Below are 27,365 nucleotides of genomic sequence, written 5' to 3' on the forward strand. Positions count from 1 at the left end.
GGACCCTTACACCAACGTCTCTCAATTCTTGCCTTTAGAACTGTATCCTTTATTTTATATTGTTTCTCTGTGTTCTTCCTACCAAAATGCAAACTGTACAATGCAAAGTTCAGAAAGATTCCTTTTTAACTTTACTTCTTGCATTAGGTTCCATTTAGCCCTTTTGCTCCTATCCCTGCTCATTCTAAATAGGCCTATAAATGACGAGCTTCACCATTCCATTCACAGTGAAGGACAGACTCAATGTCTTCATTGGATACCCTGACAAAAATACTTTAGACATAGAATATTAACAAAGCAACAACTTGCACTGAAACTAGCTTTAAAGTAGTAAAGTCTCGGCACAATGAATTGGAGCAATTATGAGACAATTTGACATTCATTCTCAAGAAGTAATATGAGAACAGATGGTCAAAATCTTCATCAAGAAAGTAAGTTTTTAAGGAGCATCTTAAATGAAGGCAAGACGGAGAGAATTTCAGAAAGATAATTCCACGGCTGAAGAAGTAGCGAGCTAAAAGCATGACAGCTAGAATTAGCAGATTGTAACGATTCTGGAGCCTGCTGGTTAGGGAAGGATCAGGGATAGGAAGGGATGAAGTCTACCTGGAAATTGTTAGTAAGGATGAGAGCTTTAAAGTCAAAGCAATGACAGACTGGTAACCAATGTCAATCAGGAAGCACACATGTACTGTGTGAACAGGAATCACTACATTTTAGGATATGGGCAGAAAGGGTTTGAATGAACTGAAGTTTATCTAGAGTGCAAGAGTTGAGAGACTGGATAGCAATCAAGATCCAGAGTTCTAGCTGGTTTTCCTTAACCTTAAACTTGGTGAAGGGGTGGTTAGATTAGTTACGGCCATGGTCTCGAACACCTAGAATTGGGTGATGGACTGGTCTATCGCAGAGTATTTGACAGTTGATCTCACTGCCTACCCACGTTCCCAAGAGCATATTGATTGATTAAGATGCTGCTACAGTACTTCTGCTTCTGGAAGCTATGTGGATAGAGAAACGTGCCAGCTTGTTACATGTGTTTCAGTTTGGTTCAGATAGACTGTCATTGCAAAGTAAACTAGGTTTTATGGTATCAATGCAAGCAAATAAATAAGAAACTTACTGGAATTCAATTAGATTAAATTACTTAGTGTGGAAACAGGCCCTTCGGTCCAAAGCGTCCACACCAACCCGCCGAAGCGCAACCCACCCAGACCCATTCCCCTACATTTACCCCTTTACCTAACACTATGGGCAATTTAGCATGGCCAGTTCTCTTGACCTGCACATTTTTGGACTGTGGGAGGAAACCGGAACACCCGGAGGAGACCCACACAGACACGGGGAGAATGTGCAAACTGCACACAGTCAGTCGCCTGAGGCAGGAATTAAACTCGGGTCTCTGGCGTTATGAGGCAGTAGTGCTAGCCACTGTGCCACCGTGCCGCCCAAAACCGATTCCACCCCAGATGGGACGTGTGAATCCAGTAAATTACAATCTAAGAAATATAGGAGATATTCAGCCCATCATATCCAAAGGACTATCTGCAAGGGAAGATCAGCTAGTCCCACTCCTCTGTCCATTTTCTGTAGACCTGTAGTTCTTTTGTTTTAGCTACTTGTTTAATTGGTCCATGCAGGATGAAGAAAGGTTATGGGGAATGTTGCCTTGCTTTGAATCCACAAGCCAAATAATGCAAGCCAGAAAGAGGCCCCAGATACAAACTGTAAACACAGAAGCAACCTCATATGGCTCCACACTTGCAAGCAGCCAGGAACATGCTGCTTGTTCCAGAAGCCATCATCCAAAGACATACGCTTTGCATGACCAGCGACAGAGTGATGTCACAAACTATAAGATTTTCCAATAATGATGATTGATAAACCTGGACCATCTAAAAAGAAAGCAAAAACTTACAACTCCCACGTGGAATACGAAAATGAATTGCTGTAAAACTGTAAAAGTTAAAGAACATTTGCTTATATGTTACCAATATACACTCATAGGTAAAAAGGGGAATTTAGTTCAATAAAAGTTAATCTTAACAATGTTTCAAAGCTTCACAATATGAGCTGCTGCCACATTGAACAATGATAAGATGGGCACTGGAAAGAGAATAGTGACGGTGAGGATGGGTAGTCTCTGCAGCTTCGTTCTTGTAGCTGTAGCTACCATTTATTAGATAGATTTACAAATTTGAATCTATATTTACATTGAGGTGTCACTTGTGCCACCCATGTTCCCTCAGAAGCTTTTCTTTTCAGTTTCCGACCCACACTGTCTCTTGGAAAGGGCTATTCACCAGCTGACCTGGAGCACAACTGGGTTTTTGAAATGTTGCCAGCAATGAGAAACCTGAAAGTTCTAAAAGCAGTGAGCACGTCTATTGCTGAGTGTGCTGTAGAGATGTGATGCATGGTTAACTCAGTGAGCAACGTAAGATAACTCCTTAGAACTCATGATGAGGCACCCTCCATGAAACTCTCTGAAGTTGACACTTAGTTGATTTTTGGAAAAATTTAGTGTTACATCATCCCACTTCCAAGAAATTTCCATTATTTGTTGGCTTGGATATATATCGGATCTGGATGGAAAATTGAACGGTATTTGATATTTGAATAAAGCATTAGATATTCACTGTATGTAATAATATCATAAATATGTTTTTAAACTTTTGTTCATCCAATATTGTTGGCAAAATTGTAAGTATATTCCAGATAAATGCGATCATAATTTTGCAAGAAGTACTGTACAAAGAAGGTTTTGACAATAACCTTTGCAATATAGCTGCTGTATTAGATAAATTATTTGCAGTCATATAAATTCCAACACTTTCTTTATTGTAGATATCAAAAGAAAAATGCAAAACAGAGAAGAAAATAGAGAAAGAGAGAGAGAGAAATGGATAGAAAGTAACTGAAAGCATACAATCATGTCTCAGATTAAGAGACTCTGGAGTAACTTATTTTTGTTTTAATCCTGAAAGATGCACCTTTGGAATTGGAAGGCCAGTTCTCTTGCTTTCTTTAATTTGTATATAGTACTGAACTGTCTACCATCATCCGGAATAATTTCTCACTCTCCAACTAGGTGTGGACTTTGCAAGTATTTTCTGGCCTTTTTCTCTTGATTTGCTTTCCAGCGAAAACAAGAGAAAATTAAAATCAGTCTAGAGGTTAATTTTACACAGAGCTTTGCTGGTCATTTGGAGCTGATTTTTCTCGTCTTCTTCTGCCCTCACCACAGTTTGTTGCTCCTGGTCAGACATAGGAATGTCTATATTTCCTCAGTTTGGACAACCTGATACAGCACGTGCTCTGGCTTGATCTGATGCATAAAGCATGGCAGAAATGTTAAGTACAGCTGCAGCAGCTGAAGAAGAAACTGCCGAACCTTCGCCTGCAGTAAGACCTCTGCACATCCACCCATGGCTGATGTCTGTGGGCAGCTTATCTGGTTTCAATGAGTAGACTTCCAGAAAACTGAGGCCATTGAGGGAGATAGTCTTTATCTTTTTCATTTGCAAGTGTTACTACGGCCTGCAGCAGTTCCAAGGCTTGTCTAGCTCCATCAAGGGAAGTACTAAAGCATCTGGCCCCATTGAGGTTAGGATCAGAGGTAGATGTGAGGCCCTAAAGTACTAGTTATGGCCAACATGTTGGTCTCTTAACCTGGTTCTCTGTCTTGGCCATTTCAGCTGAAGCAGATTTAGACTTAGGAAGAGCCCTATTAAGGGTGAGTAGTGGAGGCTGAGTGAGATTTTCCAGTTGGCTCCATTTATCCCATATGTTGAAAGTATGGTGATGGGCACCCTGTGACAGGTTAGGGAAGTATCATTTCAAGCAAGCTGATATGTATATGTTAAATAATCCTTAATGTCCTAGCTTAATAAAATTTATCAATCCTGGTTTTGAAACATTCAATTGACTTTGTCACAATAGATTTTTTTGTGGGGGAAACAGTTCCAGATTTCTGCTCTCATTGTGTGAAAAAATGCTTTTTGACATCATCCTCATCCAAGCAGCTCTAAGTTTAAAGTAATCACTTCTTGTTCTGGATTCATCAACTAGAGGTAACAGGTTCTGTGCATTAATCTTATTTAACTCGAATAAGTTAAGTGCCCCATAGGTCATTGGTTCATTGTCTGCTGATGTTTCATCCTGAACCATTTTCTTGATGCTTCATACCAGTGATCATTTGTTGTTGCCTTAGACTCTCAGGTTAGGGCAAGGAACCAGATCTCAGGTCAGCTTCAATTGGTAGCCATCATGTGGAGATGCTAGTGTTGGACTGGAATGAACAAGGTCAGAAGTTGCACAACACCAGGTTATAGTCAAACAGGTTTATTTGAAATCACAAGCTTTCGGAGCACTGCTCCTACATCACCTAACAAAGGAGCAGTACTCCAAAAGCTTGTGATTTCAAATAAAGCTGTTGAACTGTAACCTGGTGTCATGTGATTTCTGACCTTGCTTCTGTTGGAACAAGAATTAAACTCTTGGTTTTTGCATTGTTTTGAATCACACAGCAACCATCTAGACAACTGAGACTACCGGCCCCCTTAATCAATTTAACAATTCATTTAGATCACCTCAGTGTTTCTTTTTCTGAGCTTTTCTGCTTATTAAAAGTGTGGCACAAGATCATGAAAATTAGTCATAATGGATGCTGTGATGGCTCACCTTCTATAGCATTCTCCCTAGCAAGAAAATTACTCTGAAATTTCTCTAGCATTGAATCGAGCTAGAGAAATATAGTTAGCGTACTACATAACCAACGTGTATAGCTTACTGTTTTTTTTAAGGTGATGCCTCAGGTTTGTGGTTCATGACCAAACACTTTACACCTAGGATTTGGCTAACACCAATCTTTCTATCACTCATTTGTAATATAGATTTAGAAAATAAGTAATCAAAAGTTTCATGAAAATGGCAAGGCAGCCAGCACTTTATATTCTGAGACTTAAGTGATGATTTCCAGTCCCATCTTGGTTACCAATGAAAGTACGACTGTTGGTGGTTTGCATTCTGATGAAATCTGTGGTCAAAGAAGCAGATTGCTAAATTAACAGAAGTACTTTAAAAGAATTGTATTTATTGTGGTATTGTATGTAATAAGATCAAGCATAATTAAACAATTGCTAGCTTCTATCTCTTTCCATTTAAGTAGTTTTGTAAATATGAACATCCATAAAGAGCTGTATTGCTCACCCAAACAAGCATTTGCAATGTTAACCCCTCAGAAAGGCAAAAATGCATTGAGAAACTCGTCGTAAATACTTGTCAAAATACAGGATCTGCTGGAAGAATCATGAGGGAAAGCTGCAAATGTAGAACCAGCGAACAGACTGATTCAGGACCTCCAACAGTGAAGGGGTGAATACTGGAGAACCCCCTCACTACAGCTTTTTCATCAGTTAATACCAATTTGTTTTGAAAATCATTTATGTCCTTAAAAGTGGCAATATTTAGCACACTGTAAACAGACAAGTCTGATATCAGAGTTGCATTCAAAAGAAATACTACATTTTGCTAAAACAAAAAAATATAGGGGTTCAGCATTTTTGTTAATCAAAGACAGCTGGATGGGATGGCATTCAACTGATTTCAGTCTTAACTATTGAGTCATAGCCAGAGGACCAGCTACAATGACTGATATTCCTGCTCCCGCACCATCATCTGAGACGTATCTGAATGATACATCTTTGGTCCCCTGCTATTTCTCAATTACATGTGGTCAGTTTCCACATGTATGGTAAGACACCCAGCTCTTGCTCTCCACCACCATTCTAGACAGCATCTGTAAATGGGTCAGTTTTAGCATATTGCGCCCATAGGTGTTAACGAGTTTTGAGAAGGTTTGTAGCTCAGGTTGAGGCTCTGGATGTAGGTTTGCTCGCTGAGCTGGAAGGTTCGTTTTCAAACGTTTCATCACCGTACTAGGTAACATCTTCAGTGGGCCTCTGGATGAACTGTAAATAATCACACTATTTGTCTGATACTCATCAAAGGATGAGCAAATATTGGAAAGACCAAAGCCATTGCTTTCAATTTCTGCATCAAATCTTTTTCCTTAATTTCTAACTCCATCTACAACTATCTGAGACTTATCTAAGCTGTTCATATCTTCTAATCACTAAGATGTGTTTCTAACCACATTTCTTTGCTGTCACTACAATCTCTTATTTCTACACCTTTACCATTGCTTAACTCTGCACATCCTTGACTACTCTGCTTCTGAAACCCTCATCTGTGTTTTTGTTATCTCTTGAGTATACCAGTGCACTCCTAGTCAGCCTCTTGTGGTTTACTCTCAATGCATTTGAGGCCAAGGTCATTCAACACTCTGCTTCTATACAAACACAACAAGTCTCATTTTGTCTGTTGCCCAGTGCTCTGTGATCTAGATTGGTTTGTAGTTAAGCCAAACTTCACTTTTAAAATTCTTGTTCTAATTTTCAAAACTCTTCATGGTCTCATGGCTCAATGTGCCTGTAATCTTCTTTTGCCCTGTTATTTGTTGAGATGTCTATGCTTCTCCAATCCTGGCATCTTGTTCATCCCCAATTTCAATTGCTGAACCATTTGGGAAAGTTCTGCAATCAAGAATTCCTTCAGCGAGTGTCTCCAGTTTGCCAACTCTCTTCCCTCCTTTAATATCATCCTTGAAGCCTACTTCATCTGCCCTAATATCTCCTCAAGTGATATTCCTATGAAATGCCTTGGGACATCTTACTAACTTAAGAGTTCTAAATAAATACTTGTTTTTACTCTAGCATTTCCCTCATTAAATTGTCACATAATCCAAAGTAACTTTGTAAAAGTCAACTATGCACTTTATATTTAGCTGGATTTGTAATCGGGTTTGAAGTTTCCTTAGATTGGCAGCTCTACTAGGATATTTTGCAAAGGTCTGCTTGCTGTCCTGCATTCAGGATCTCATTGGAATTCTTAGAGCTTTAATACACTTCATTATAATGCATCATCAGATTCACTCAGTGAGTTATACTTGCATTATATACAACAACTTATATGAAGTGCATGCCGTTGTTTGCAAATATAATTCATCACTGAATGAATTTTATCTTCCATTCCTCCTTAGCAGGGTATAAACATCCAACTGTTGCATACAGCCATCGTGACAGATCCACTTTACACAATCTCCTGTTTATGTTCCTATTCAGTTAAGAACATTTGGCTTTTCCAAGTCATGTGATATGAGACTGACTATTACACATAGAACAGGATGACCTGCTATTGACCATTTAGGTTATGCAAGAATATGGTTCGCCAAGATTAATAGTAGGAATTTTCATTCCATTATGTATAAATGTACTTTTTTTTAATATGAAACTCTGGTTTCTGAAAAATTTGGTTTGTGAAATGGGAAAGGTGGAAGACAGAAATGCATTTTTAAAATTCTCATCTTAGTAACTACTGAAGGCAGATGCTGAACTTAATTCATTCATATCTTTTTCTTAGTAATGTACTGTGCATTAGCTTGAAATCTCATTTTAAACATTAAAAAGAAAAACCAAAATGCAATGCTGAATTTTTTTTTCTGGATGCAGTAGCATAGTGAAAGGGAGAAGAATAAACTACTCCCATTGTTTTGTGTATGTGAGTGAGACTGACTTCTAACTATATTTTCCACAAATGATTGGGTAGAGTATGATATTCATGAAGTCCATGGCCTCTTTCTGCATAGTGGGGATTCTAAAATCTTCAAAAATGGTATTACTGGACAAGCTTCAGCTGATTGACGGACACTGTTATATTTTAACAGCAGTTAATGACCAATGTAAGGGAGATTTTGCTGACCTGGTGGTTGCTTCCTAAACTTTAACTTTTGACACTTACCGTTTGGATACACAATTATGTCCAAAGTAATTGGCTAATCTGTGCAGAGCCAAGGTTTCCGGCTCAGATTAATGCCATTACCTATAGACACTTTCCAGGATTGCCTTTGATGGAAGACCACCATTAGATGCCATCTTTCAAAGCAAACAAAGTGATACTACAACCTGACCTCTATACATTGTAACTCCTTTGGCAAATGTATCCTTGTCCTTCTAGTTTCTATTTGTCACTGATTGTAATTTTGAATATCTTTGTACTATTTTATTATGGGCAATGAGTTGGAGCTTTAAATCAATCATTGACTGATTGAATTCCAGAGTGTTCTGTGTAAATTTCTTTCTATACTGGGCTGGCAAGCTAATAAATTTTATTGCTGTATCTGTGTTGCAATATGCTTTACTAATGACAAAGATTGTCTTAAGGGCTAGTTTGTATTGATTTGACAATTAGAGAAAGATTTTCTCATGGGCTTTCAGAACCTATTGTTGAACCCAAGCCTATTCTTGCCAAGAACCAGACTGGAAGAGCTATTTTCATGGTGAAGGTCTTCTCATTCGTCACTTTGTTTACACCATCCAATTAAATATGCAAATTGGTCTCTTGAGATTGCAGGGCCAACATCAGTCCTGAGAGATCAGCAAGTGGTCTACTCAGCCCTCCTCAGAGCTTCTTTTTGCCAAGGATTCCTCTTCAGAACTGTTCTAAAGAAGGGTCACTGGACTCAAAACATGAACCATGTTTTCTCTCTACAGATGCTGCCAGCCCAGCTGATTTTCTCCAGAAATTTTGATTTTTGTTTGTTGGACTTTCAGTTTAAGTGATATCCTTCAAACTGGCTGATGGACATGCCGTCTGGCTGATGGACATGCCGTCTGGCTGATGGACATGCTGTCTAGCTGATGGACATACCGTCTGACTGATGGACATACCATCTGGCTGACAGACTTACTGTCTGGCTTGCAGACATACAGTCTGTGTGGCAGACCTACAGTGCTGGGTGATGGATCTGTAGAGCTGGATGATGGTCCTATTGTCTTAGTGATGGACCTACAGTCTAGATGATGGACCTACAGTCTGTGTGATGAACGTACAGTCTGAGTGAAACATATACTGGCTGGCTTTTAGACGTTGAACTTAGGTGATGAACCTTCAAGCAGAGTGATTGACTTATGGACTGGATGAGGTACTGAAAGTCTGGCTAATATACCTAGCTATAACCTTGGGTATATGAGCTAACATTGGCCTCATGATTCTGCTTCATCAAAATGACAAATTGATAAAAGGGAAATGACAGATACAAATTGATGTTAGCATTAAGGAAATGTTTAGCGTGAGAGTTTAATGATAGAGCGAGACAGATTTTCAGCCGATTCAAACATGCACAGCTGTGCTTTTTTTTAGAACTGAGATACAAAATTACAGAAATAAAAGTAAAAACATTCAGATAATGGAATTCTGAAAAAAAAGTGCTGGTAATTATTGGCTGGCCGCATCTGTGGAGAGATAAACAGAGTTAATATTTTGAGTCAAATATAACTTCTCTTCAGAACAAAATTACTGAATCTGTATAAAAATAAGTAGAGGTTTGCCTGGTGTTGTAGCACTGTGTAACTCGTCATAACATCAGGCCACCCTTCATCTATCATCAGCTTTCAAATAATGCTTATTTTTTGTTGTTATTATTATTGAGTAACTCTGAAAGTCATAAAACATTTACGCATTGATATCTCTAGCATGAGAATACCAGAAAATCCAAGAACTAGAATTTAGTAATTTGATAGCAGAAAGTTTGGATATAACCGAAAATACGCATTTCGTTATGCTTTTCATTGAGCACTCATCAGAATGATTTGCAAGAGAAATCAATGTAAATGTATGTGAGGAGGGTGCTAATTGGTTGGTAAATGGACCCCGGTAGATTCATTGAGATGCAGAATGCACCAGTTCATGATAATTGACATTTAACTGTTAAGCTTTGTTTACATTTTAAACAATGTAGGTTGATTCTAAATAATCAAGGCACTGTCCTGAGAAACAGACCAGAGAATGGGTTTCACCTATTTTGTTGAATTGAATTGACACACCCAGTATGTTCATATTCTTTCTGACTGTGAAGAACGGAGGCTTGATACATGAAGCTTTCAGCACATGCTAGTGTGCTATACTGCAAGCCAAACTGATAATCATAACTTGGTTGTCATGGCAATGTTTTGTTCACTCAGGATTATTTAGCAAATGTTTTACCAGTCTTGCAATCACACTTAATTTTGGATACCATTGTGTATTATGTAAGTGTGGATTGGTCATGTATGGTCAGTAGAGTTATAGAGTCACAGAGATGTGCCGCATGGAAACAGCCACTTTGGTCCAACTACACCCACTTGCCAGCATTTGGCTCTTATTGCAGTAAACCCTTCCTATTCATATACCCATCCAAATGCCTTTTAAATGTTGTGACTATACCAGCCTCCATCACTTCCTTTGGCAGCTCTTTCCATGTACTCACCACACTATGTGAAAAAGTTGCCCCTTCAGGTCCCTTTTATATCCTTCCTCTCTTACCGTAAACCTTTGCCTCTTGTTTTGGATTTCCCTACCCAGGGGAAAAGACATTGTCTATTCACCCGATCCACACCCATCATGATTTTATAAATTTCTATAAGGTCACCCCTCAGCCTCTGATGCTCCAGGGAAAATTGCCCCAGCCAATTCAGGCTCTCTCTATAGCTTAAATCCTCCAAGCCTGGCAACATCCTTGTAAATCTCTTCTGAACCCTTTCAAGTTTCACAGCGTCCTTCCTATACAGGAAGACCAGAATTGCATGCAATACTCCAAAAGTGGCCAAACCGATGTCCTGTGCAGCTCTAACATGACCTCCAACTCCTGTACTCAATGTACTGACCAGTAAAGGCAGTACCTTACTTGTTGCATGGGAGATACTGTTTGATAAGAACCACCAGTCTTTGGGATGTATGGTCTACACACTTGGCATCACACCATTATTGAACTTCACATACAACGCTACTCAACCAGGGTTTTATTATTGTCAGTGAGTTTCTTATTTTAAATTGTGGATACATTAAAAGAGAAGTTATTAAAGGAGGCATATCCTACACACTAATTACCTTTTTCCTTTCTGTTTGTCAATGAATTTTCTATTTAAATACACGATAAAACAAAATTTGGTAATAGGATTATAATAAAGGCAACTATTAACCTACTACATTAGAATTTGGGATGGAGGTAGCAGGGAAGCTTAATGAGTTATAATTTCAGTCTTCCTCAATATATGGATGGTCTCTGTTTTTTTTCTGTAGAGATCTACTTTCAAATTCTGTCAGCCTTCACTTTGTTAACAATTGAGTCCTAATACATCACGAAGAGCTGACTGTTCAGCCGTACACTTGCACATGAATTCTTCAGATCAACAAGCGTAGCAACATCGTAAATGTCTGCAAGAAATACTGCTGCTATTTGTAGAAAAATCGTAGATAATTTCTAGAAGAACGTATTTATATCTGATTGAAAATGCTGAGTAAAAGAAATCATTTAGTATTTGATTATTGGCCAGAAGAAATTGGTTTGCAACCCAGTTATTCAAAACATCATTCATGATAGTTGTAAGTTTATAATTTTTGAGTGGTTAGTTTATTTTGTTCTTATTCCATGCCCCAAACACTGTACCTCTGTGGTTAAAACTAAACACACATGGTCTTTTAGCAACAGTCAACAGGATGTATAAGAGTCTTGAAGAAGTTATGGACTGCAGTTATGTTGCATGAGTGATCTAAGCGCAGATGTAGCATTGCCATGCATTACGGTGAACATTAACTCAAGTTGTTCATCAAGATGCAGCAGGTTCTGCAGTGCACAGGAGAGCATTCACTCATTTGTCTGTGGTGTTCTTTTTAAAACAAAGCAAAACCAGTCCTAATATTTTGCTTTCTTTTCTCTTATCACACTCTGTTTGAAATATTTGGCTTCTTTTCCCAATTCTCTCCACCTCATTTATTAGTCATAAAGTCATACAGCATGAAAACAGACCCTTCGGTCCAACCAGTCCACACCGACAATGCTTCAAAATTAAATTAGTCCCACCTGCCTGCACTTGGCCCATATCCCTCCAAATATTTCCTCTTCATGAACCTATCTAAATGCATTGTAAACGTTGTAACTGTAATTGCATTCACCACTTTCTCTGGCAGTTCATTCCACACACCAACCACCATTTGTGTAAAAACGTTGCCCTTCAGGTCCTTTTATAAATTTTTCTCCTCTTAAAAATATGCCCCCTAGTTTTGAACTCCCCTACTGTCGGGAAAAGGTTCTTGTCATTCTCCTTATCTATGCCCCTCATGATTTTATAAACCCCAATAGAGTCACCCTTCAACATCCTGCGCTCCAGCAAAGAAAATGTCCCATTCTTTCCAGTCTACTTTTTTATCTCAAACTCTCCATTCCCGGCAACATCCTTGTAAATCTTCTCTGAACTCTCTCCAGTTTAACATCATTGTTCCTATGGCAGGGTAACAAGAGCTGCACACAGTACTCCTGAAGAGGCCTCATCAACATCCTGCGCAACCTCAACATGACGTCTGAACTCCGATAGTCAAAGGTCTGAGCAATTAAGGCAAACATGCTAAACACCTTCTGAACAACCCTGTCTACCTGTGATGCAAATTTCAAAGAATTATGAATCTGAGCCCCTAGGTCTTGCTGTTCGACAACACTACACAGGGCCCTACCATTAATTGTATCGGTCCTGTCCTTGTTTGTATTACCAAAATGCAATACCTCACATTTATTCAAATCAAGCTCCATCTTCCACTCCGCAGCCTATTGACTCAACTGATCAAGATCTCTTTGTAATCTTAGATAACCTTGTTCACTGTCCACTATGCCACCAATTTTGGTGTCAACTGCAAACTAACCATGCATCTTATAGTCTCATCCAAATCATTTATATACATGACAAAGAAAAGTGGACCCAGTAGCGATGCCTGAGGAACACCGCTGGTCACAGGCCTCCAGTCCGAAAACGACCCTCCACCACCACCCTCCATCTCCCACGATAAAGCCAATTTTGTATCCAATTGGCAATCTCAAAAAGGAATTTTTCCTAACCCCTCTTGGGAGATATTTAACTCCCTCCTCTTTGCACACCCTGTCTTGTGGCCATTTTACTGCTGCTATTTTGTTGGGCATATGAGGCTTTGCCTGATTCAGTATGATCCTCAGAAATTTTTGCAAATCAATATCATGTCACTTGGATAATATCATACAGTTTTGAAAGGCTACCAAGCAAAATGTAAGAACTTAAAAGTAAACTTATTTTGCTGGGAGCTTCGGCTGAGAGAGGGAAATTGCAATTTCTGTTCAAATATTGAGAAAAGAGTTGTGGAAAAAATAATGTTAAATGTAAATTAGGAACTCCACCAAACCTTGAAAGTGTCAGTTTTAGTAAAAGGATGGGTAAGTTTAAGACACACAAGTTGGAACACAGAACTTGAGTGTCTGCCTAAATTCTGACACTATAAAGTGCAGCAACTGCCTTCCCAATCTTTTGCTGTTACTCTAGTTTTGTTCAAAACAATGTCATCTGATTTGTCAAATGTTTCTCGGGTCAGCAACTTTTTTTAAAACTTCCTTCTTTGTACATTATTTTGATAAACAAGATCAACTTCCTGATTTAGAAGGAAACTATTTTCTGTTTCTCAGGTGTTTGCAAAGGAAAAGTATCTGTTTTGTTTTTATTGTACTTTGGAACATGACAAGAGCTGCATTTATTGGAAGAGAACTGTTTAACAGCAAAATGGTTACTTGACATATTTAATGTCATAGTTATACTCTGTCAGCTGACAATAGTTCATTCTCAAAGGATCAGCATTGACTTAATAATAGAACAGGAACGAGAGAAGCTGCTGATTGTCTTAAGAGCTGCACACAGAACATTGCTCGTAAATGCTGTTATTTTAAGTACTGTCGACAGAATCACAAAAAGATCGTGAGACTGATAACAATCATGCAAATTTTACCCAACTGAATTGTACCAGTATGCATGAGCATGGTAATATGAATCTTACGTATTAATGTATTCTGCACAATTGATTTCCTTTTCAATTTATTTCCTGTCTAAGTCCAGAACATGCAGACAAGAATTTTAAGTAAAGCAGAACCTATATGCCAATGAAGTGCTCAAGCCAAGAAGACCCGAAAGCCTCTGCTTTGAACCCTTGTTAGTTGACCTTGGTGCTCTGGGCGAGGGAGTGGAAAAAAATTAGCCAAGGTTAATGTTTACTATCATGATTTGGTGCCACTTTCTCTCCCCTCATCCCACTGTCTCCACCAGAGCCAGGAAATTATTCACCTAACCTCTACTAGCCTTCAAGGTCAAGTACCCTGTTCACGTTTAATGTTTGGAATTGCTTATGAATAATAGTCATTTGATTGATATACCAGATGTTTCCCAGCCCCCATGTGCTTGCTTTGCAATATTACTATTTGAGCGGATGAAGAAAGTTTGGAAAATATTTTAAAAATATACTATTTAATAAGGTTTGTATGGATATCTGAACAAAAATGAAAGGCTTTTATAATTGTGTCTGATCTTTCCATATTGATGTGAGTTGCATTATATGTATTGTGTATGTATTGCCAGCTCTTGCAGTTGAGATATAGACTTGTGACTGAAATCATATGGTCTGTCAGTTATATTTCGAATATCTTCATTGGATATCAGGCCCCCCCTTCTTTCCCCACGGCACATCCACCCACAAACATACATAGCCACCATATTTGCATTTCACACTTGAGGGAAGGTCACAGGTCCTGGTTTCAAATGTTCATAGATCTTTGTGATATTTGTTACCAACCTATATAATACAAAAATCCATTTATAATCTCATGAGAGATCCGAAGGCCCTGGCAACAATCCCAGACTAACTGCAAACAGGTAAATAATAAATGTGATCATTCAGATGCTAAAGATATGCCATAATTTTACATTGAAACTGTCAGCTGCTCATTTTTAAGCACATGATGGAGGGCCAAATTGTGCTTGTTGTTTACAAATAGGATCAGGCCACATGCATCAATTTTGTAGTACAGGTAGTTTTGGGACAACACCATTTGGCTATAACATCGCTGAAGAATTAGGGAACGGTATCTTCGAGAACACTTAACTCTGTTCGCAATAGTGCAATTCCAGTGGGGATCAGTTCACATGCTTCATTCTGCACATGCTCCGGTGTCCGTGCCAAAGTCTTCCTGCCGTTCTGCACATGCATGATGTCAGTGTTGGTCCTCGTGTTGTTCTGCACATGCACCGATGTCAGCTGCCAGAGAGCAACTTCCTTGCATTTGTTAAATGTACTGTATTAAATTTACTTTGTTTCATTAATAAATATGGTTTCAACCTGCAATCAGGCTATGCTATACTTTGTGTTAGATTTTTGAGTGATTTTTGAGCAATTGTGAGTGATATTTTTTGCTGGTCTGCCCCTAACCCCAGTTTTCCCATCAGAACCATTGTTTCTATTGAGTGATTTTCTATTAAGCGAGTATTTGCTGGAACGCCACTATGGTGTTATAGGAGAACTACCTGTCTGTTTCTGAGACACAAAGGCTCTGAAATATGTCCAACTGGGTCAACTGATTCTTCAAGTACCCTGGTTATTGTCTACAACAAGCACTAGGCCAGTTTCATAAATAAATGAGGAACCTAATGCCAATATTTCCTAAATTGGATGGCATTAACTGGAGAAAGTACTGAGCCCAACGTAATGTGCTTGGGTTTTTCAGTGGTTGCTGTGGCCATGAATTGGCTCAACAAAGAAGGTCAACGAATCAATCATTTTCAACGTTGGTATTCTGTCAGGAAGAGGGGTGTTCTTCCCACGTCCACAGCACTCTTGAGGATCAGGGTTTGTCCACGATAGCTATTTTCTCTCTCCCTGCCTCCCCATTCCCTCCAATGTCCTTCCCCAGTCTCCTGGGAATTCCTGAGAATCACTCTATTCGCAGAGCACATCCCCTTGAAGTAGATGAACTGCCTCAGGAAGCACAGAAGACAGCTTTCCCAAATTATTAAAATGTACTTTTCCTTGGCCCCCTGACTCTGGAAAATGCTGCCTGTGGACCAGCTTTAATAGTTTGAATTTAAATATGGTCATGTGTAGAATAATATGAGATCACATTCCAAACTGATAAAAGGAAAAACTGTGAAATGGTTATTTTTGCCCATTTCTTTGTCTTTCCAAACAGAAGATGCTGATATTTGCTGGGGCATCTGGGTTTCTATGATTACTGGTGGGCTTCCAGAACCTTACCAAAGTTGCTATTATTCATGACTGAGTTGACCAACTCAGTGTTAATAAGATGTTTGAGTTTAGGCAGCAACACATTTGAGTAAAAGCAAAATGCTATTGGGGATCTGAAATAAAAATAGAAAGTGCTTAAAAATGAACACAGCAGATCTGGCAGCATCTATGGAGAAAGCAACAGATGTACTGTTCCAAACCCAATATGGACTTCAGAACTGAAGAGAGGTGGAAATGTGATGTGTTTTATGTTGTTGAAAAAGAGAAGTTGAAGAACAAGGGAAACAAAAGTGTCAGGGAGAGGTAAGGGGTGGAACAGATTAGAGATAAATGCTGCGATTTTCCGTTTTGCAGCCTACATTTGGGGGTAGGCGAGTAGATTGGTATGGAGACTGAGTTAGTCACCAATGTGAAAGCTCCCCACAATTAGCATGTAAATGCTGAACTAATGAACATCTTGCTAAATTACAGCAGCAAGTCCCCTGCCTCCCATCCATGACCTTGACAGAAGCAAATGGAGACTATTAAAATGAAGAACAGATGGTCTGAAGTGGTTGAACTCAATTTATGAGTTTGATTTTGTGATCACCAGACATCCAAATGTGCAATTTTCAGTTGGTTAACAGTGAAGAGTATGGACTGCTCAGCCTTTACCTTCGATTTTTGTTTTAATACATTTGTGAAGGTCCTTGCATTGTTGATGATGCTTCATTTTCTGAATCCATTTAAGGCTGAGAGTAATTGTAGTGTACCAGCTGAGGTCAACTATTAACACAGCTCAGAAATGGAGCCTGAAACAGAAGAGTCCAAGACAACTTTCAGGGTAGCTATATGTTCTTGTCACATTAGGCTCAAACAGAACAACTCCAGAGTTGGTTGATGCCCTTTGGACTTGTATTTAGCAGGTAAACCCATTCTCCCACCAACACTGGTTTCATCTTCCACTCACCTTTTTCGCTCCCATTTTGATCTTTTTTATTGTTACATGCCTCTAGTGGGCTGTATTGTAATTTGTTCACTGGTGATGAGTTAATTTGGTGGTGAGTTTCTTTTTAAATATATATAAAAGGATGCCTTCTTCCCCAGTGGGTATAAATTCTAGACTGGGAAAGGAACCAGAGGGAAAGATGGAAACTTTTTTTTGTACTAAACTATGGACTTACAATAATTGCCTGTAAATCTCTGAGAATCTTTAACTCCATTAATCAACGAATATTGATATTTCGAACCCCTGGACATCCAGGTCCTTGCAACTTCTGAGTTTGCTGCACAAAGTGGGCAAGTTGGTAATGTGCTCAGCAAGCCACTTTGATGCATCCTGTGTTCAATGCGTGCAATGTTGCTTGTACTTTCTGTATTCAAACTGGTTGCAAGAAAGCTGCCTGCAGTGAGTATATAACGGCGGAGGTCATATGGCTGGGCAAGCCAGGTGCACATGACTGCAACACTATGCAAACAAAGGTTATGAAGTGAGCCCCACTTTTGGTAGATTTTCACACACTTGGCATACATGACCTTCAAGGTGTTTTTGTCTTTTGATGGTACACATGAAGGTGGTTTTTCCTTTAATGTCTTCTAGTAGAAATGGTGTTCTTTCTGGTTCTTTTTTAAACTTTCACAGCTATGTCTGTTGATTTGTACTTTTACTTTAGACACCTCTTTCCTTTAGTTTCTGGCTCACTCTGTTTCTCTGTTCAGTGTCACCTGTAAAACACTGCAAATCTGGCATGTTTAAGGTTACTAGCTTTTGGCTCGTTTCTGCCATTTGTTCTGCTTGAACTCAAGCCAGGAACTCCAGTCCAGCCTTCCATCCAGCATTCAAATTTTGGCTGCAAAAGGGCCTCTGAAGGTTGTTTACAAAAGGGCATGTCTAGTTTTTCTCAGAGTGTGGAGATGTACATGGGCACCATAAGATCCATTTTCTAAATTTGTAAGCATAATGAAACTTTCACACATTGTAATAAACTTTCAAGGCTCACTTCACAATCTTCAGATTTCAATTTGTTACAACTTCTTTCAGTTTAAATGTGTTGGTCAGGAACATAATATTGGGAAGTTTAAAATAGAGGAAACACATTTCCAATGATAAGGGTTCCAATTTCTGGGAAACAATAGCAAGTCCTTTATTATTTATATTAGGGCACCTTTATCCCTTATAACATATAAAGTACTGCAAACAAATAGTGGTGGAGAAATTATGTGATGTTATCAGGCTTACATCATGCCTGATGAATAATTGATTAGTAGTTACTCAGAACTGACTAATGCAAGCATCATTACAACTATGTGGGAATAGTACAGTCAAAATTCTTTTCTGCACAGATGCCATTATAATGCAAATGTAGATAGTAATAGATTCCTGGTGAATAAAGAGTAACTCTGTATTGGCTGCAAAGTATATCCAAACTTTGACTGACTTCTTCCTCCATGTTTCCAGTCATAGTAAACCAATACAAAAGCAAGGCTATAATTACCTAATCTAAGAAATGACTTCAAATATGTATTCATTCAGTTGAAGGGCTTTATATACTGCTGCTTGTTCAATTCTATTATGTGTGCTTCAGTGCTATATTTGAAAATAATGTAACATTTACTTACTCAAAGAATAGTGCAGATGCTGAAAGTTTAAAAACAAAGTACAATAAATTGGAAATATTCAATAAGTCAGACAGCACCTCTAGAAAGCAGAGGAAATTCAACCTTAATTTCATTCGGTCACAGAGTCTGGGCAACAGTGACAAGATCAGCACTAATTCTTTATCATTAACTATTTTTCGAAACAATCTGTTCAGAGATGTCATTACACAGTTCTGGAGCAAGTGGGATTTGAACATGTGCCTCCCAGAACAAGGGTAGGGACATACTACTAAGTCACAAGAGAGTTCAAGAAATATGGTATGCTTCACAAATTTCCATGTCATCCTTGTGCATGGAGCATGTGAATCGTCTATATCATTCCAATTTTAGGGTATGTATTTCCCAAAATGTGCCATTGGGTCACCTTCTTGAAATACAGCTGTCCGTGTGGTGTAGAAACACCCAAAGTGCTGTTAGAAAGGACACTCCAGGATTTTGACCCAGGGTCTGAGAAAGGGTGGTGACATATTTCCAAATTAGAGTGTTATGTGACTTGTGGCATTGTGGCTCAGTGGTTGGCACTGCTGCCTCACAGTGCCAGGGACGAGGGTTCGATTCCTGCCTTGGGCGGCTGTCTGTGTGGAGTTTGCACATTCTCCCGTGTCTGCGTGTATTTCCTCCGGGTGCTCCGGTTTCCTCCCACAATCCAATGATGTGCAGGTTAGGTGAATTGATCATGCTAAATTGCCCGTAGTGTTCAGGAATATGTAGGTTAGGTGCATATCGAGTCAGGGGTACATATAGAGTAATAGGGTAGGGGAATGGATCTGGGTGGGTTACTCTTCAGAGGATCGGTGTGGACCTGTTGAGTGAATGGGCCTGCTTCCACACTGTAGGGATTCTATGATTGCAAGTGGAAGTGGGCCCATGCTCCTGCAGCCATGTCCTTCTTGATGGTAAAAGTTGTGTGTGGGCAGGTGTTTTTTTTAGATTACTTATAGTGTGGAAACAGGCCCTTCGGCCCAACAAGTCCACACCGACCCTCATGTTGTTGAAAGAGCTTTGGCAAGATGATGTGTATCTTATGAATGGCAAACACTGCTGATGTTGTGTATTAGTAGTGAAGTGGATGGATATTTAAGGTGGTAGATGGATTGTCAATCAAATGAACAGCTTTGATAAAGTTAGAATTAAGCTTCTTGAGTAATGTTGGAGTTGCCTTTATCCAGGAGAAAGTGAGGACTACAGATGATGGAGATCTGTGCTTTTGCCCGAAGCATAGATTCTCCTGCTCCTCGGATGCTGGCTGACCTGCTTTTCCAGCACCACACTCTTGACACTTGCCTTTATTCAGTCAAATGAAACAATTCCAAACAGAATAGCACCAGTAGATGGGGATGTCAGAAGAAGCAGCAGAAAACATAGAATTATTGTGCAATGAAAGAGCAATACTGTATGTTGTTCAGTATTAAATTTTAAGCTATCCTTAGCTGTTCTCGAGTCTCAAGAACCCAAACACCGGAGACTTTGTGGTAAGTGGAGCACATAAGTTGCAGGGTATTCCAATGGAAATGGACACTATCACAAGTGTAACTGAACTACTTCTTTGGCGACCAACGAACCACAGGCATCTACTACAAACCCACCAACTCCCACAGCTACCTGGACTATACCTTCTCTAACCCTGCTTCCTGTAAAAACGCCATCCCTTATTCCCAACTCCTTCACCCCCATTGCATCTGTTCCCAGGATGACCAATTCCACTATAGAAAATCTCAGAGGGATTAATATGGATTTCACCAGTTTCCTCATTTCCCCTCCCCCCACCTTATCCCAGTCCCAAGCTTCCAAATTGACACCACCCTCTTGACCTGTCCATCGTCTTTCCCATCTATCTACTCCACCCTAATCTCTGACCGATTACCTTCTCTCCCTTCTTCATCTACCTACTGCATTCTCAGTTATCTTCCTCTCCGCCTCACCCCACTTCCATTTTATCTCTCAGTCTTGGCCCATAAGCCTCATTCCTGATGAAGAGCTTATGCCCAAAATGTCAATTCTCCTGCCCCTCGGATGCTGCCTGACCTGCTGTGCTTTTCCAGCACCACGCACATCTAACAGCTGGTAAGATTGACCCTTTTGGATTTTACAGGGGTTGATGAGATTGTCACAAAAATTTAACAGTGTACAGGCTGAAAGCTGGCAGATCGGAACTGGTTTCCTGGATTCTGAATTAAAACAGCAAGTGTTAAAGTGCCTGGAAAAAACAGATAAATACAGTGATGGAGAGCTGTAGTTTCTTTCCTAGATCAGTGATCAATATCATTTCCAATGGCTTCCTGTTTTGTATTCATTTTGTGCTGGAATGGTGTTTATGAAGAAATTCCAATGCAGTAATGATGCATAAGTCATTTTAATGAGCGATATATTCACAATTTGCACAACTGCTGTGCAACGTCTCCTTTAAGAATACGAAGTTGAAAGATTTAAACTAAAGGAAATTGTGCAGTGTGTTAAACCACTTTTACCACATGTGTTATGTCCAAAACCATGTGACAGTACTTTCAAAAGAACACTGTGTTAGTCTTTCATCTGTTGAAGAAAACGTTTTATACAATTACATTTAATATTGATACCTTTCCATTTGCACCATGTCTGTAATTATAGACATTCTGAACTGATCTATTTTCTAACACTTTTGAAAAGAGAAATTACTCATTTGTAACATGCAGATGATTCCTTTTTTTTTTGAAAAAAACCTTTTTATTGCAATTTTTCTCCATTCCACTTTGCTTCATAATTATGAATCACACTGGAGCATGGAATCACAGTTACAGAGTCCTAAAGTCATACAGTACAAAAAACAGACCCTTTAATCCAATCAGTCCATACTAACCATAATCCCAAACTAAACAAGTCTCAGCTGTCTGAGCTTGGCCCATATCTCTCCAAACATTTCTTATTCATGTAAATCAGTTGTAGCAATTGATTCCTAATCTGTCCTTATTTCTTGAATGAACAGTAACCTGTTCCCACTTTCTCACCATGCCATTTGATCCCTTCAGCACAAAAAACTGTATATATCTCCATCTCGAAAACATTCAATGTTTTGGTCTTAGCCACTTTCTGTGGCAGAGAATTCCACAGGCTCATCACTCACAGTCCTAAATGGCCTACCCATATTCAAAGTTTGTGAGAAGATTTATAGCTCAGGTGCTCGTTGTTGTGGTTCTGTTCGCCGAGCTGGGAATTTTTGTTGCAGACGTTTCGTCCCCTGTCTAGGTGACATCCTCAGTGCTTGGGAGCCTCCTGTGAAGCGCTTCTGTGATCTTTCCTCCGGCATTTGTAGTGGTTTGAATCTGCCGCTTCCGGTTGTCAGTTCCAGCTGTCCATTGCAGTGGTCGGTATATTGGGTCCAGATTGATGTGCTTATTGATTGAATCTGTGGATGAGTGCCATGCCTCTAGGAATTCCCTGGCTGTTCTCTGTTTGGCTTGTCCTATAATAGTAGTGTTGTCCCAGTCGAATTCATGTTGCCACACACGCAATATACCGACCACTGCAACGGACAGCTGGAACTGACGACCGGAAGCGGCAGATTCAAACCACTACAAATGCCGGAGGAAAGATCACAGAAGCGCTTCACAGGAGGTTCCCAAGCACTGAGTATGTCACCTAGACAGGGGACGAAACGTCTGCAACACAAATTCCCAGCTCGGTGAACAGGGCCTACCCATATCCTTAAACAGTAACCCCTGGTTCTAGACTCCCCGGTGTTCAGGACCATCCATTCTGAGTTGACCCTGTCTATTTCTGTTTGAATTTGTGTGTTTCTGTGAGGTCCACCCCCACCCCTCATTCATCCAAACTCCAATGAATATAATCCTAACTGATCCAGTCTCTATTCATATTTCAGTCCCACCATCCCAGGAATCAGTCTGGTAAATCTTTATTGGACTGGATCCATAAGCAGAACACCCCTCCTCAGACATGGAGACCAAAATAGCACAGAAAACTCCAGCTGTGGTTTCACCAAAGCCCTGTATAATTGCAGCAAAACATCCCTGCTCCTGTACTCAAATCCTCTCGCTATGAAAGCAAACATCCCATCTACTTTCTTCACCGACTGCTGCTCCTGCATTCTTGCTTTCTGTGACTGGTGTGTGAGGCCACCCAGATCCTGTTGTACTTTGCACTTTTCCAAAGTACTGCCAATTAATAATAATCTGCCTTCCTGTTTTTGCTACCAAAGTGGATAACCTCACATTTATCCGCATTATACTTCATCTGCCATATAATGCCCACTCACTCAACTTGTCTAAATCATACTGAAGGACCTTTGCATCCTCCTCACTGCTCATGCTCCCACTCACCTTTGTTCATCTGCAAACTTCAAAATGTTACATTTAATTCCCCCATCAAATCATAATATCATGGATGAATAGGATACAAACACTGATCCCTGCAGTATCCCATTAGATTCTGCCTGCCACCTGGAAAAAGACCCGCTTATACCTATTTTTTATTTCTTGTCTGCCAATCAGTTCTCTATCTATGTTAATCTATCTACCCCAAATCCCTTGCATTCTAATTTTACATACCAATTTCTTCTGCAGGATATTATCAAAAGCCTTCTTGCAGTCCAAGTAAACCACCACTGCTGCTCCCCCCTTATCAACTCTCCCAGTTATATCTGCCCAAAATGCCAGAAGTTTTGTCAAACATGTTATCCCTTTCATACACTGATTCTTCTGACCCTGTTACCGTTTTCTAAAACTCATCAGCATAGTTCGCAAGTGAAGGATTACCAATAAGTTGAGGAACACAAAAGGTCTTCCAGTGAGACTCAAGCCTGTTAAGAGGGGCAAAGACAATCTGTGCTCTTGCAATAGTGCTGAAGTCTGACTGCCTTCTGTTTTTCTCCAGGCCTGGAGGAAGCGTTGGTTTGTGCTACGCAGTGGTCGATTGAGTGGCAACCCAGATGTCCTTGAATACTACAAAAACCACCACTCCAAGAAACCTCTCCGTATGATAAACCTCACTGAATGTGAAAACATTGAAGCTGGCTTAAAGCTCAGTAAAAAAGAATTCCAGAACAGCTACATCTTTGAAGTTAAGACTCCGGCTCGTACATTTTACTTGGTGGCTAAAACGCAGGATGAAATGAACAGCTGGGTACGACACATCAGTCTAATCTGTGGCTTTAGTTCCAGCGATGATGGAACAGGTACAACTTAAAATAATTACTGTATTACCTGCCTTAGTTTCCCTAGGGTAAGAGGGTTGGCTTGGGCAATTTCTTTGATGCAATTTTATTGGTTAAAAAAAGAAGAAATTGACATGTATTTCATTCTCTGGTGAACTAGGGACTGGGCTGTAGCCAGCCAGATTCTTTTTGACCTCTCTGACTGCTATCAAGAATGGCTGAACATGGAACATGATCAAAACACAAATGGCAATAGCCACAGATCAACCCTTGCAGAATTGATGTAATTCATGGAGTTTTCTTTTTGAAGTTGCACTTCAGTACATTATTATACATGTGAATTTTTGAACTGGCCTCTCATCCAACACACATGCACCTTCAGAGTGTCTGACTCATTCTCTTCTACTATTTAGCAACCTCCATTTGATTTTTTATAAGATAATTAATGCAGTATAGTTATGACTGTGAAGATGCTCTACTGCTGGTGAAATTCCCGTTCTGAAAGATTGAGTTTTTAGAGTGTTGTGATTTAAGACAAATATCTAATTTGGAAGCTATCAGGTAGGTACATCTGCACAAGGTGGAATCGTTTGTCTAATTTCCAGACTTACTTGCATATAGAAACTCAATGCAAACATGTTGAATTTGAAAATAATATTTAATGAGGAGAACCCAAATGATTCTAGGTGTACAGCTGTGGAATGAATTGGTTTCATGTAGTAATGAGCTGAACAATACAGGCAAGTACTGCACATAGAAAGGAAATCGGTGGCATACATGCTGAATTAATAATGTCAAATGTTTTGGGCAGCACGATGGCTCAGTGATTAGCATGCTGCCTCACAACGCCAAAGACCTGGGTTCGATTCCCTCCCAGGATTTCTGTCTGTGTGGATTTTGCACATTCTCCTCGTTTCTCCGTGGGTTTCCTCCCACAATTTAAAGATGTGCAGGTTAGATGACTTGGCCAGGCTAAATTGCCATAGTGTGAGGCATATTAGTCAGGGATAAATATAGTTTAGGGGAATGCGTCTGGATGGGTTACTATTCGAAGAGTTGGTGTGGACTTGTTGGGCCAAATGGCCTGTTTCCACACTGTAGGTAATCTAATCTAAAAAATTCCTAAGGAAGAAGTTGAAGATCTGGAATCTTAGTAGACTTGATACTCAATGTGTGCAACCATTGCAAAACAGTAAAGAAAGGAAATGTTCAATTACATACCCAAACCTGTAGTATACAGTCAAAGGTGATCTTTATGAAATTCTGAGATGTTTTGTAGTTCAATCAAACCTTTAATATTGCATTTGGTTCAATTCACTGTAAATACATGGGAACGAATGAAACTGCAAACCATTTAATGAACAGTTATGAAGCTTATCTGTTCAGAAGAAATGACGTAAGGGTGATCTTCAGGGAAATATAAAATTTTGAACTGCATGAAAGGGGTCAGACTTAAAATTTAGTACACATTAATTTGCAAGTCAAGGCGCCAGAGATATGATTTCAAATTATTAAAGTGCAAATTCATTTCTAATATCAGCAAGTTTTTCAATTAAAGAGCAAGTTTTTCAATTAAAGAGCGAAGTTTTAAGTGGCAAAGTGGACATGAAAATTCTGAAATCATATGTAGAAATGATACACTATTGACAGGAAATTGTCAATTGGATCTTTTAAGAAAGAGAGACATGAGAGCTGAATGTTGTTTCTGATTTGTATTTCTCTTGCAATCTTGTGAAGACCATCATTTGACCATCCATAAAGAAAGCCAACCTTTTACGTCCATACAATGAATCCAATTGTGAGGATCATTTCTGGATTTTTCTTTACAATCTGATTCCAGAGAAGCCTATATTGTTAAGGATAATCTTTTGACAAGATAGAAGCATCTCTCCAGGCTTTAGACATTTCAAATTACTTCCTTTGTAATTGTGGATAGCAGTCTTGTGATTTATTCCACCCTGATAATTACAGTTCTACCTACTTATTCTGACATTTCAGGGACTGTACTAATTTTATCGAAATAAGCAGCTTGCTTTGAATTGACGTAGAAATGTCTAGAAATCATGAATCAGTAGGCTGGAGTCTCAATCCTGACTGTATTTGTTATCCCCACAGATCAAGTAACATTGTTCAACAAAGAAAATGTGAGATGTTGCAAACTGTAAAAGTAAATAGGGCATTATAAAAGTTCTTATTATAGCAAATAGATTTGAAGCTTCTTAAAAAGTCCTGGTACCCAGTTTTGACTGGTTCTCATTGTTCTGCTCTGATTAGTTATCCATAGCATTGCCTTTGTTGCCTGTGATCTCTGATACCTGTAATGTGAACCTGTCACCATAGTGAACACTTACAGTTCAAAGTCACACAACACCAGGTTATAGTCCAACAGATTTAATTGGAAGCACTAGCTTTCGGAGCGCTGCTCCTTCATCAGGTGGTTCATCAAATCACTGACAGGTCAGTTGTTTTTACTGGTGCAGCTGTACTAAGTGGCCTACCTCTAGTTATTGCATTACCACAGGCAGCCAATTTGGCTGGATCTCTTCATCTTCTGCTTCAAAGCTAACCTGCCAAAGATAACCCCAGAGTACCGGCTACACTGGACCTTCCTGCACAAAACAAGATTGAGAGAGGAAACATCCCACCCAACAGAGCCATTCCTTGACAAAGTCACTGTCCACCTAATTTTTACTTTGGTTAGGTAGAGGTGGGATAGGGTCGGAGCTACTGCTTCCGGAGATAGACCCAAGGTATAAACTGAGGCAAATGGATGGGTTTGAATGGTCACCTCCACATACTGGACTTTCAGACCATTTTTAATCATGAATATCAGACTCCAACATCCTCAATGTCCTCCCATAGCCCCATATGCTCTCTCCATTTGTACTCCACAGCATGTCTTGATTCCTTATTTTCTCAGCACACCCCCTCCCCTCCCGCCCTGCACTCTCCATTACCACTCATTTAATATTCACGGAGTTCAGGATCCATGTTTTTGAAATGGTTATTAACAAATAAAATAGTTACAAACTAATAGAGCTGCAATTATTCACACTGAAGAGCCCTTAGAAGCCATGTGGAGATGAAAATAATTGAGGCTTCGAACAACCTACTCGAGATATCACTCATACAGGTATGATATTGAGGAAAAACTCTCATGAAACCTATTCAAAGATTTCAAATACTATCAAGTAGTTAATCTGTAACAAAAATAAATGTCTACTCAGTCACTATAGTGAGGAACAACTAATCTTTTAGTAGCTTCTTAGAATGGCCATTCAAAATGTGAATTGCTGAGATGCGATTTCAGAGTCTCTGAAACCCAACAAAACTCACTCAGATGTGAAATCAGCTGAACTCTTTGAGGCTTCAGAAACAATGTATTTTTTCTAAGCTACTGTTG

The 27,365-nt window shown here is 39.5% G+C and overlaps 1 protein-coding gene and 1 non-coding gene across 5 annotated transcripts in view; one reads left to right on the forward strand and one right to left on the reverse strand.

The window, feature by feature from the left end:
• The window catches only part of gab3 (GRB2 associated binding protein 3), a 146,196-nt gene that overhangs the window by 53,858 nt on the left and 64,973 nt on the right, over window positions 1-27,365 (forward strand). For all 4 annotated transcript variants that reach the window (XR_006313792.2, XM_043704854.2, XM_043704856.2 and 1 more), the window contains exon 2: window positions 23,683-23,983. Coding sequence is in view for 3 of the 4 variants with exons in the window: in XM_043704854.2 (XP_043560789.1) it covers window positions 23,683-23,983 (301 nt within the window). In the remaining variant the exon portion in view is untranslated. The remainder of the gene's footprint in view (window positions 1-23,682; window positions 23,984-27,365) is intronic.
• On the reverse strand, window positions 19,066-19,167 carry LOC122557574 (U6 spliceosomal RNA). Its single transcript, XR_006313876.1, has one exon. It is a non-coding gene; the product is annotated as a U6 spliceosomal RNA (small nuclear RNA).

The sequence above is a fragment of the Chiloscyllium plagiosum genome, unplaced genomic scaffold (genome assembly GCF_037043375.1).
Source record: "Chiloscyllium plagiosum isolate Xiang-an unplaced genomic scaffold, Cpla_swu_hap1 HiC_scaffold_11, whole genome shotgun sequence".
NCBI lineage: Eukaryota > Metazoa > Chordata > Chondrichthyes > Orectolobiformes > Hemiscylliidae > Chiloscyllium > Chiloscyllium plagiosum.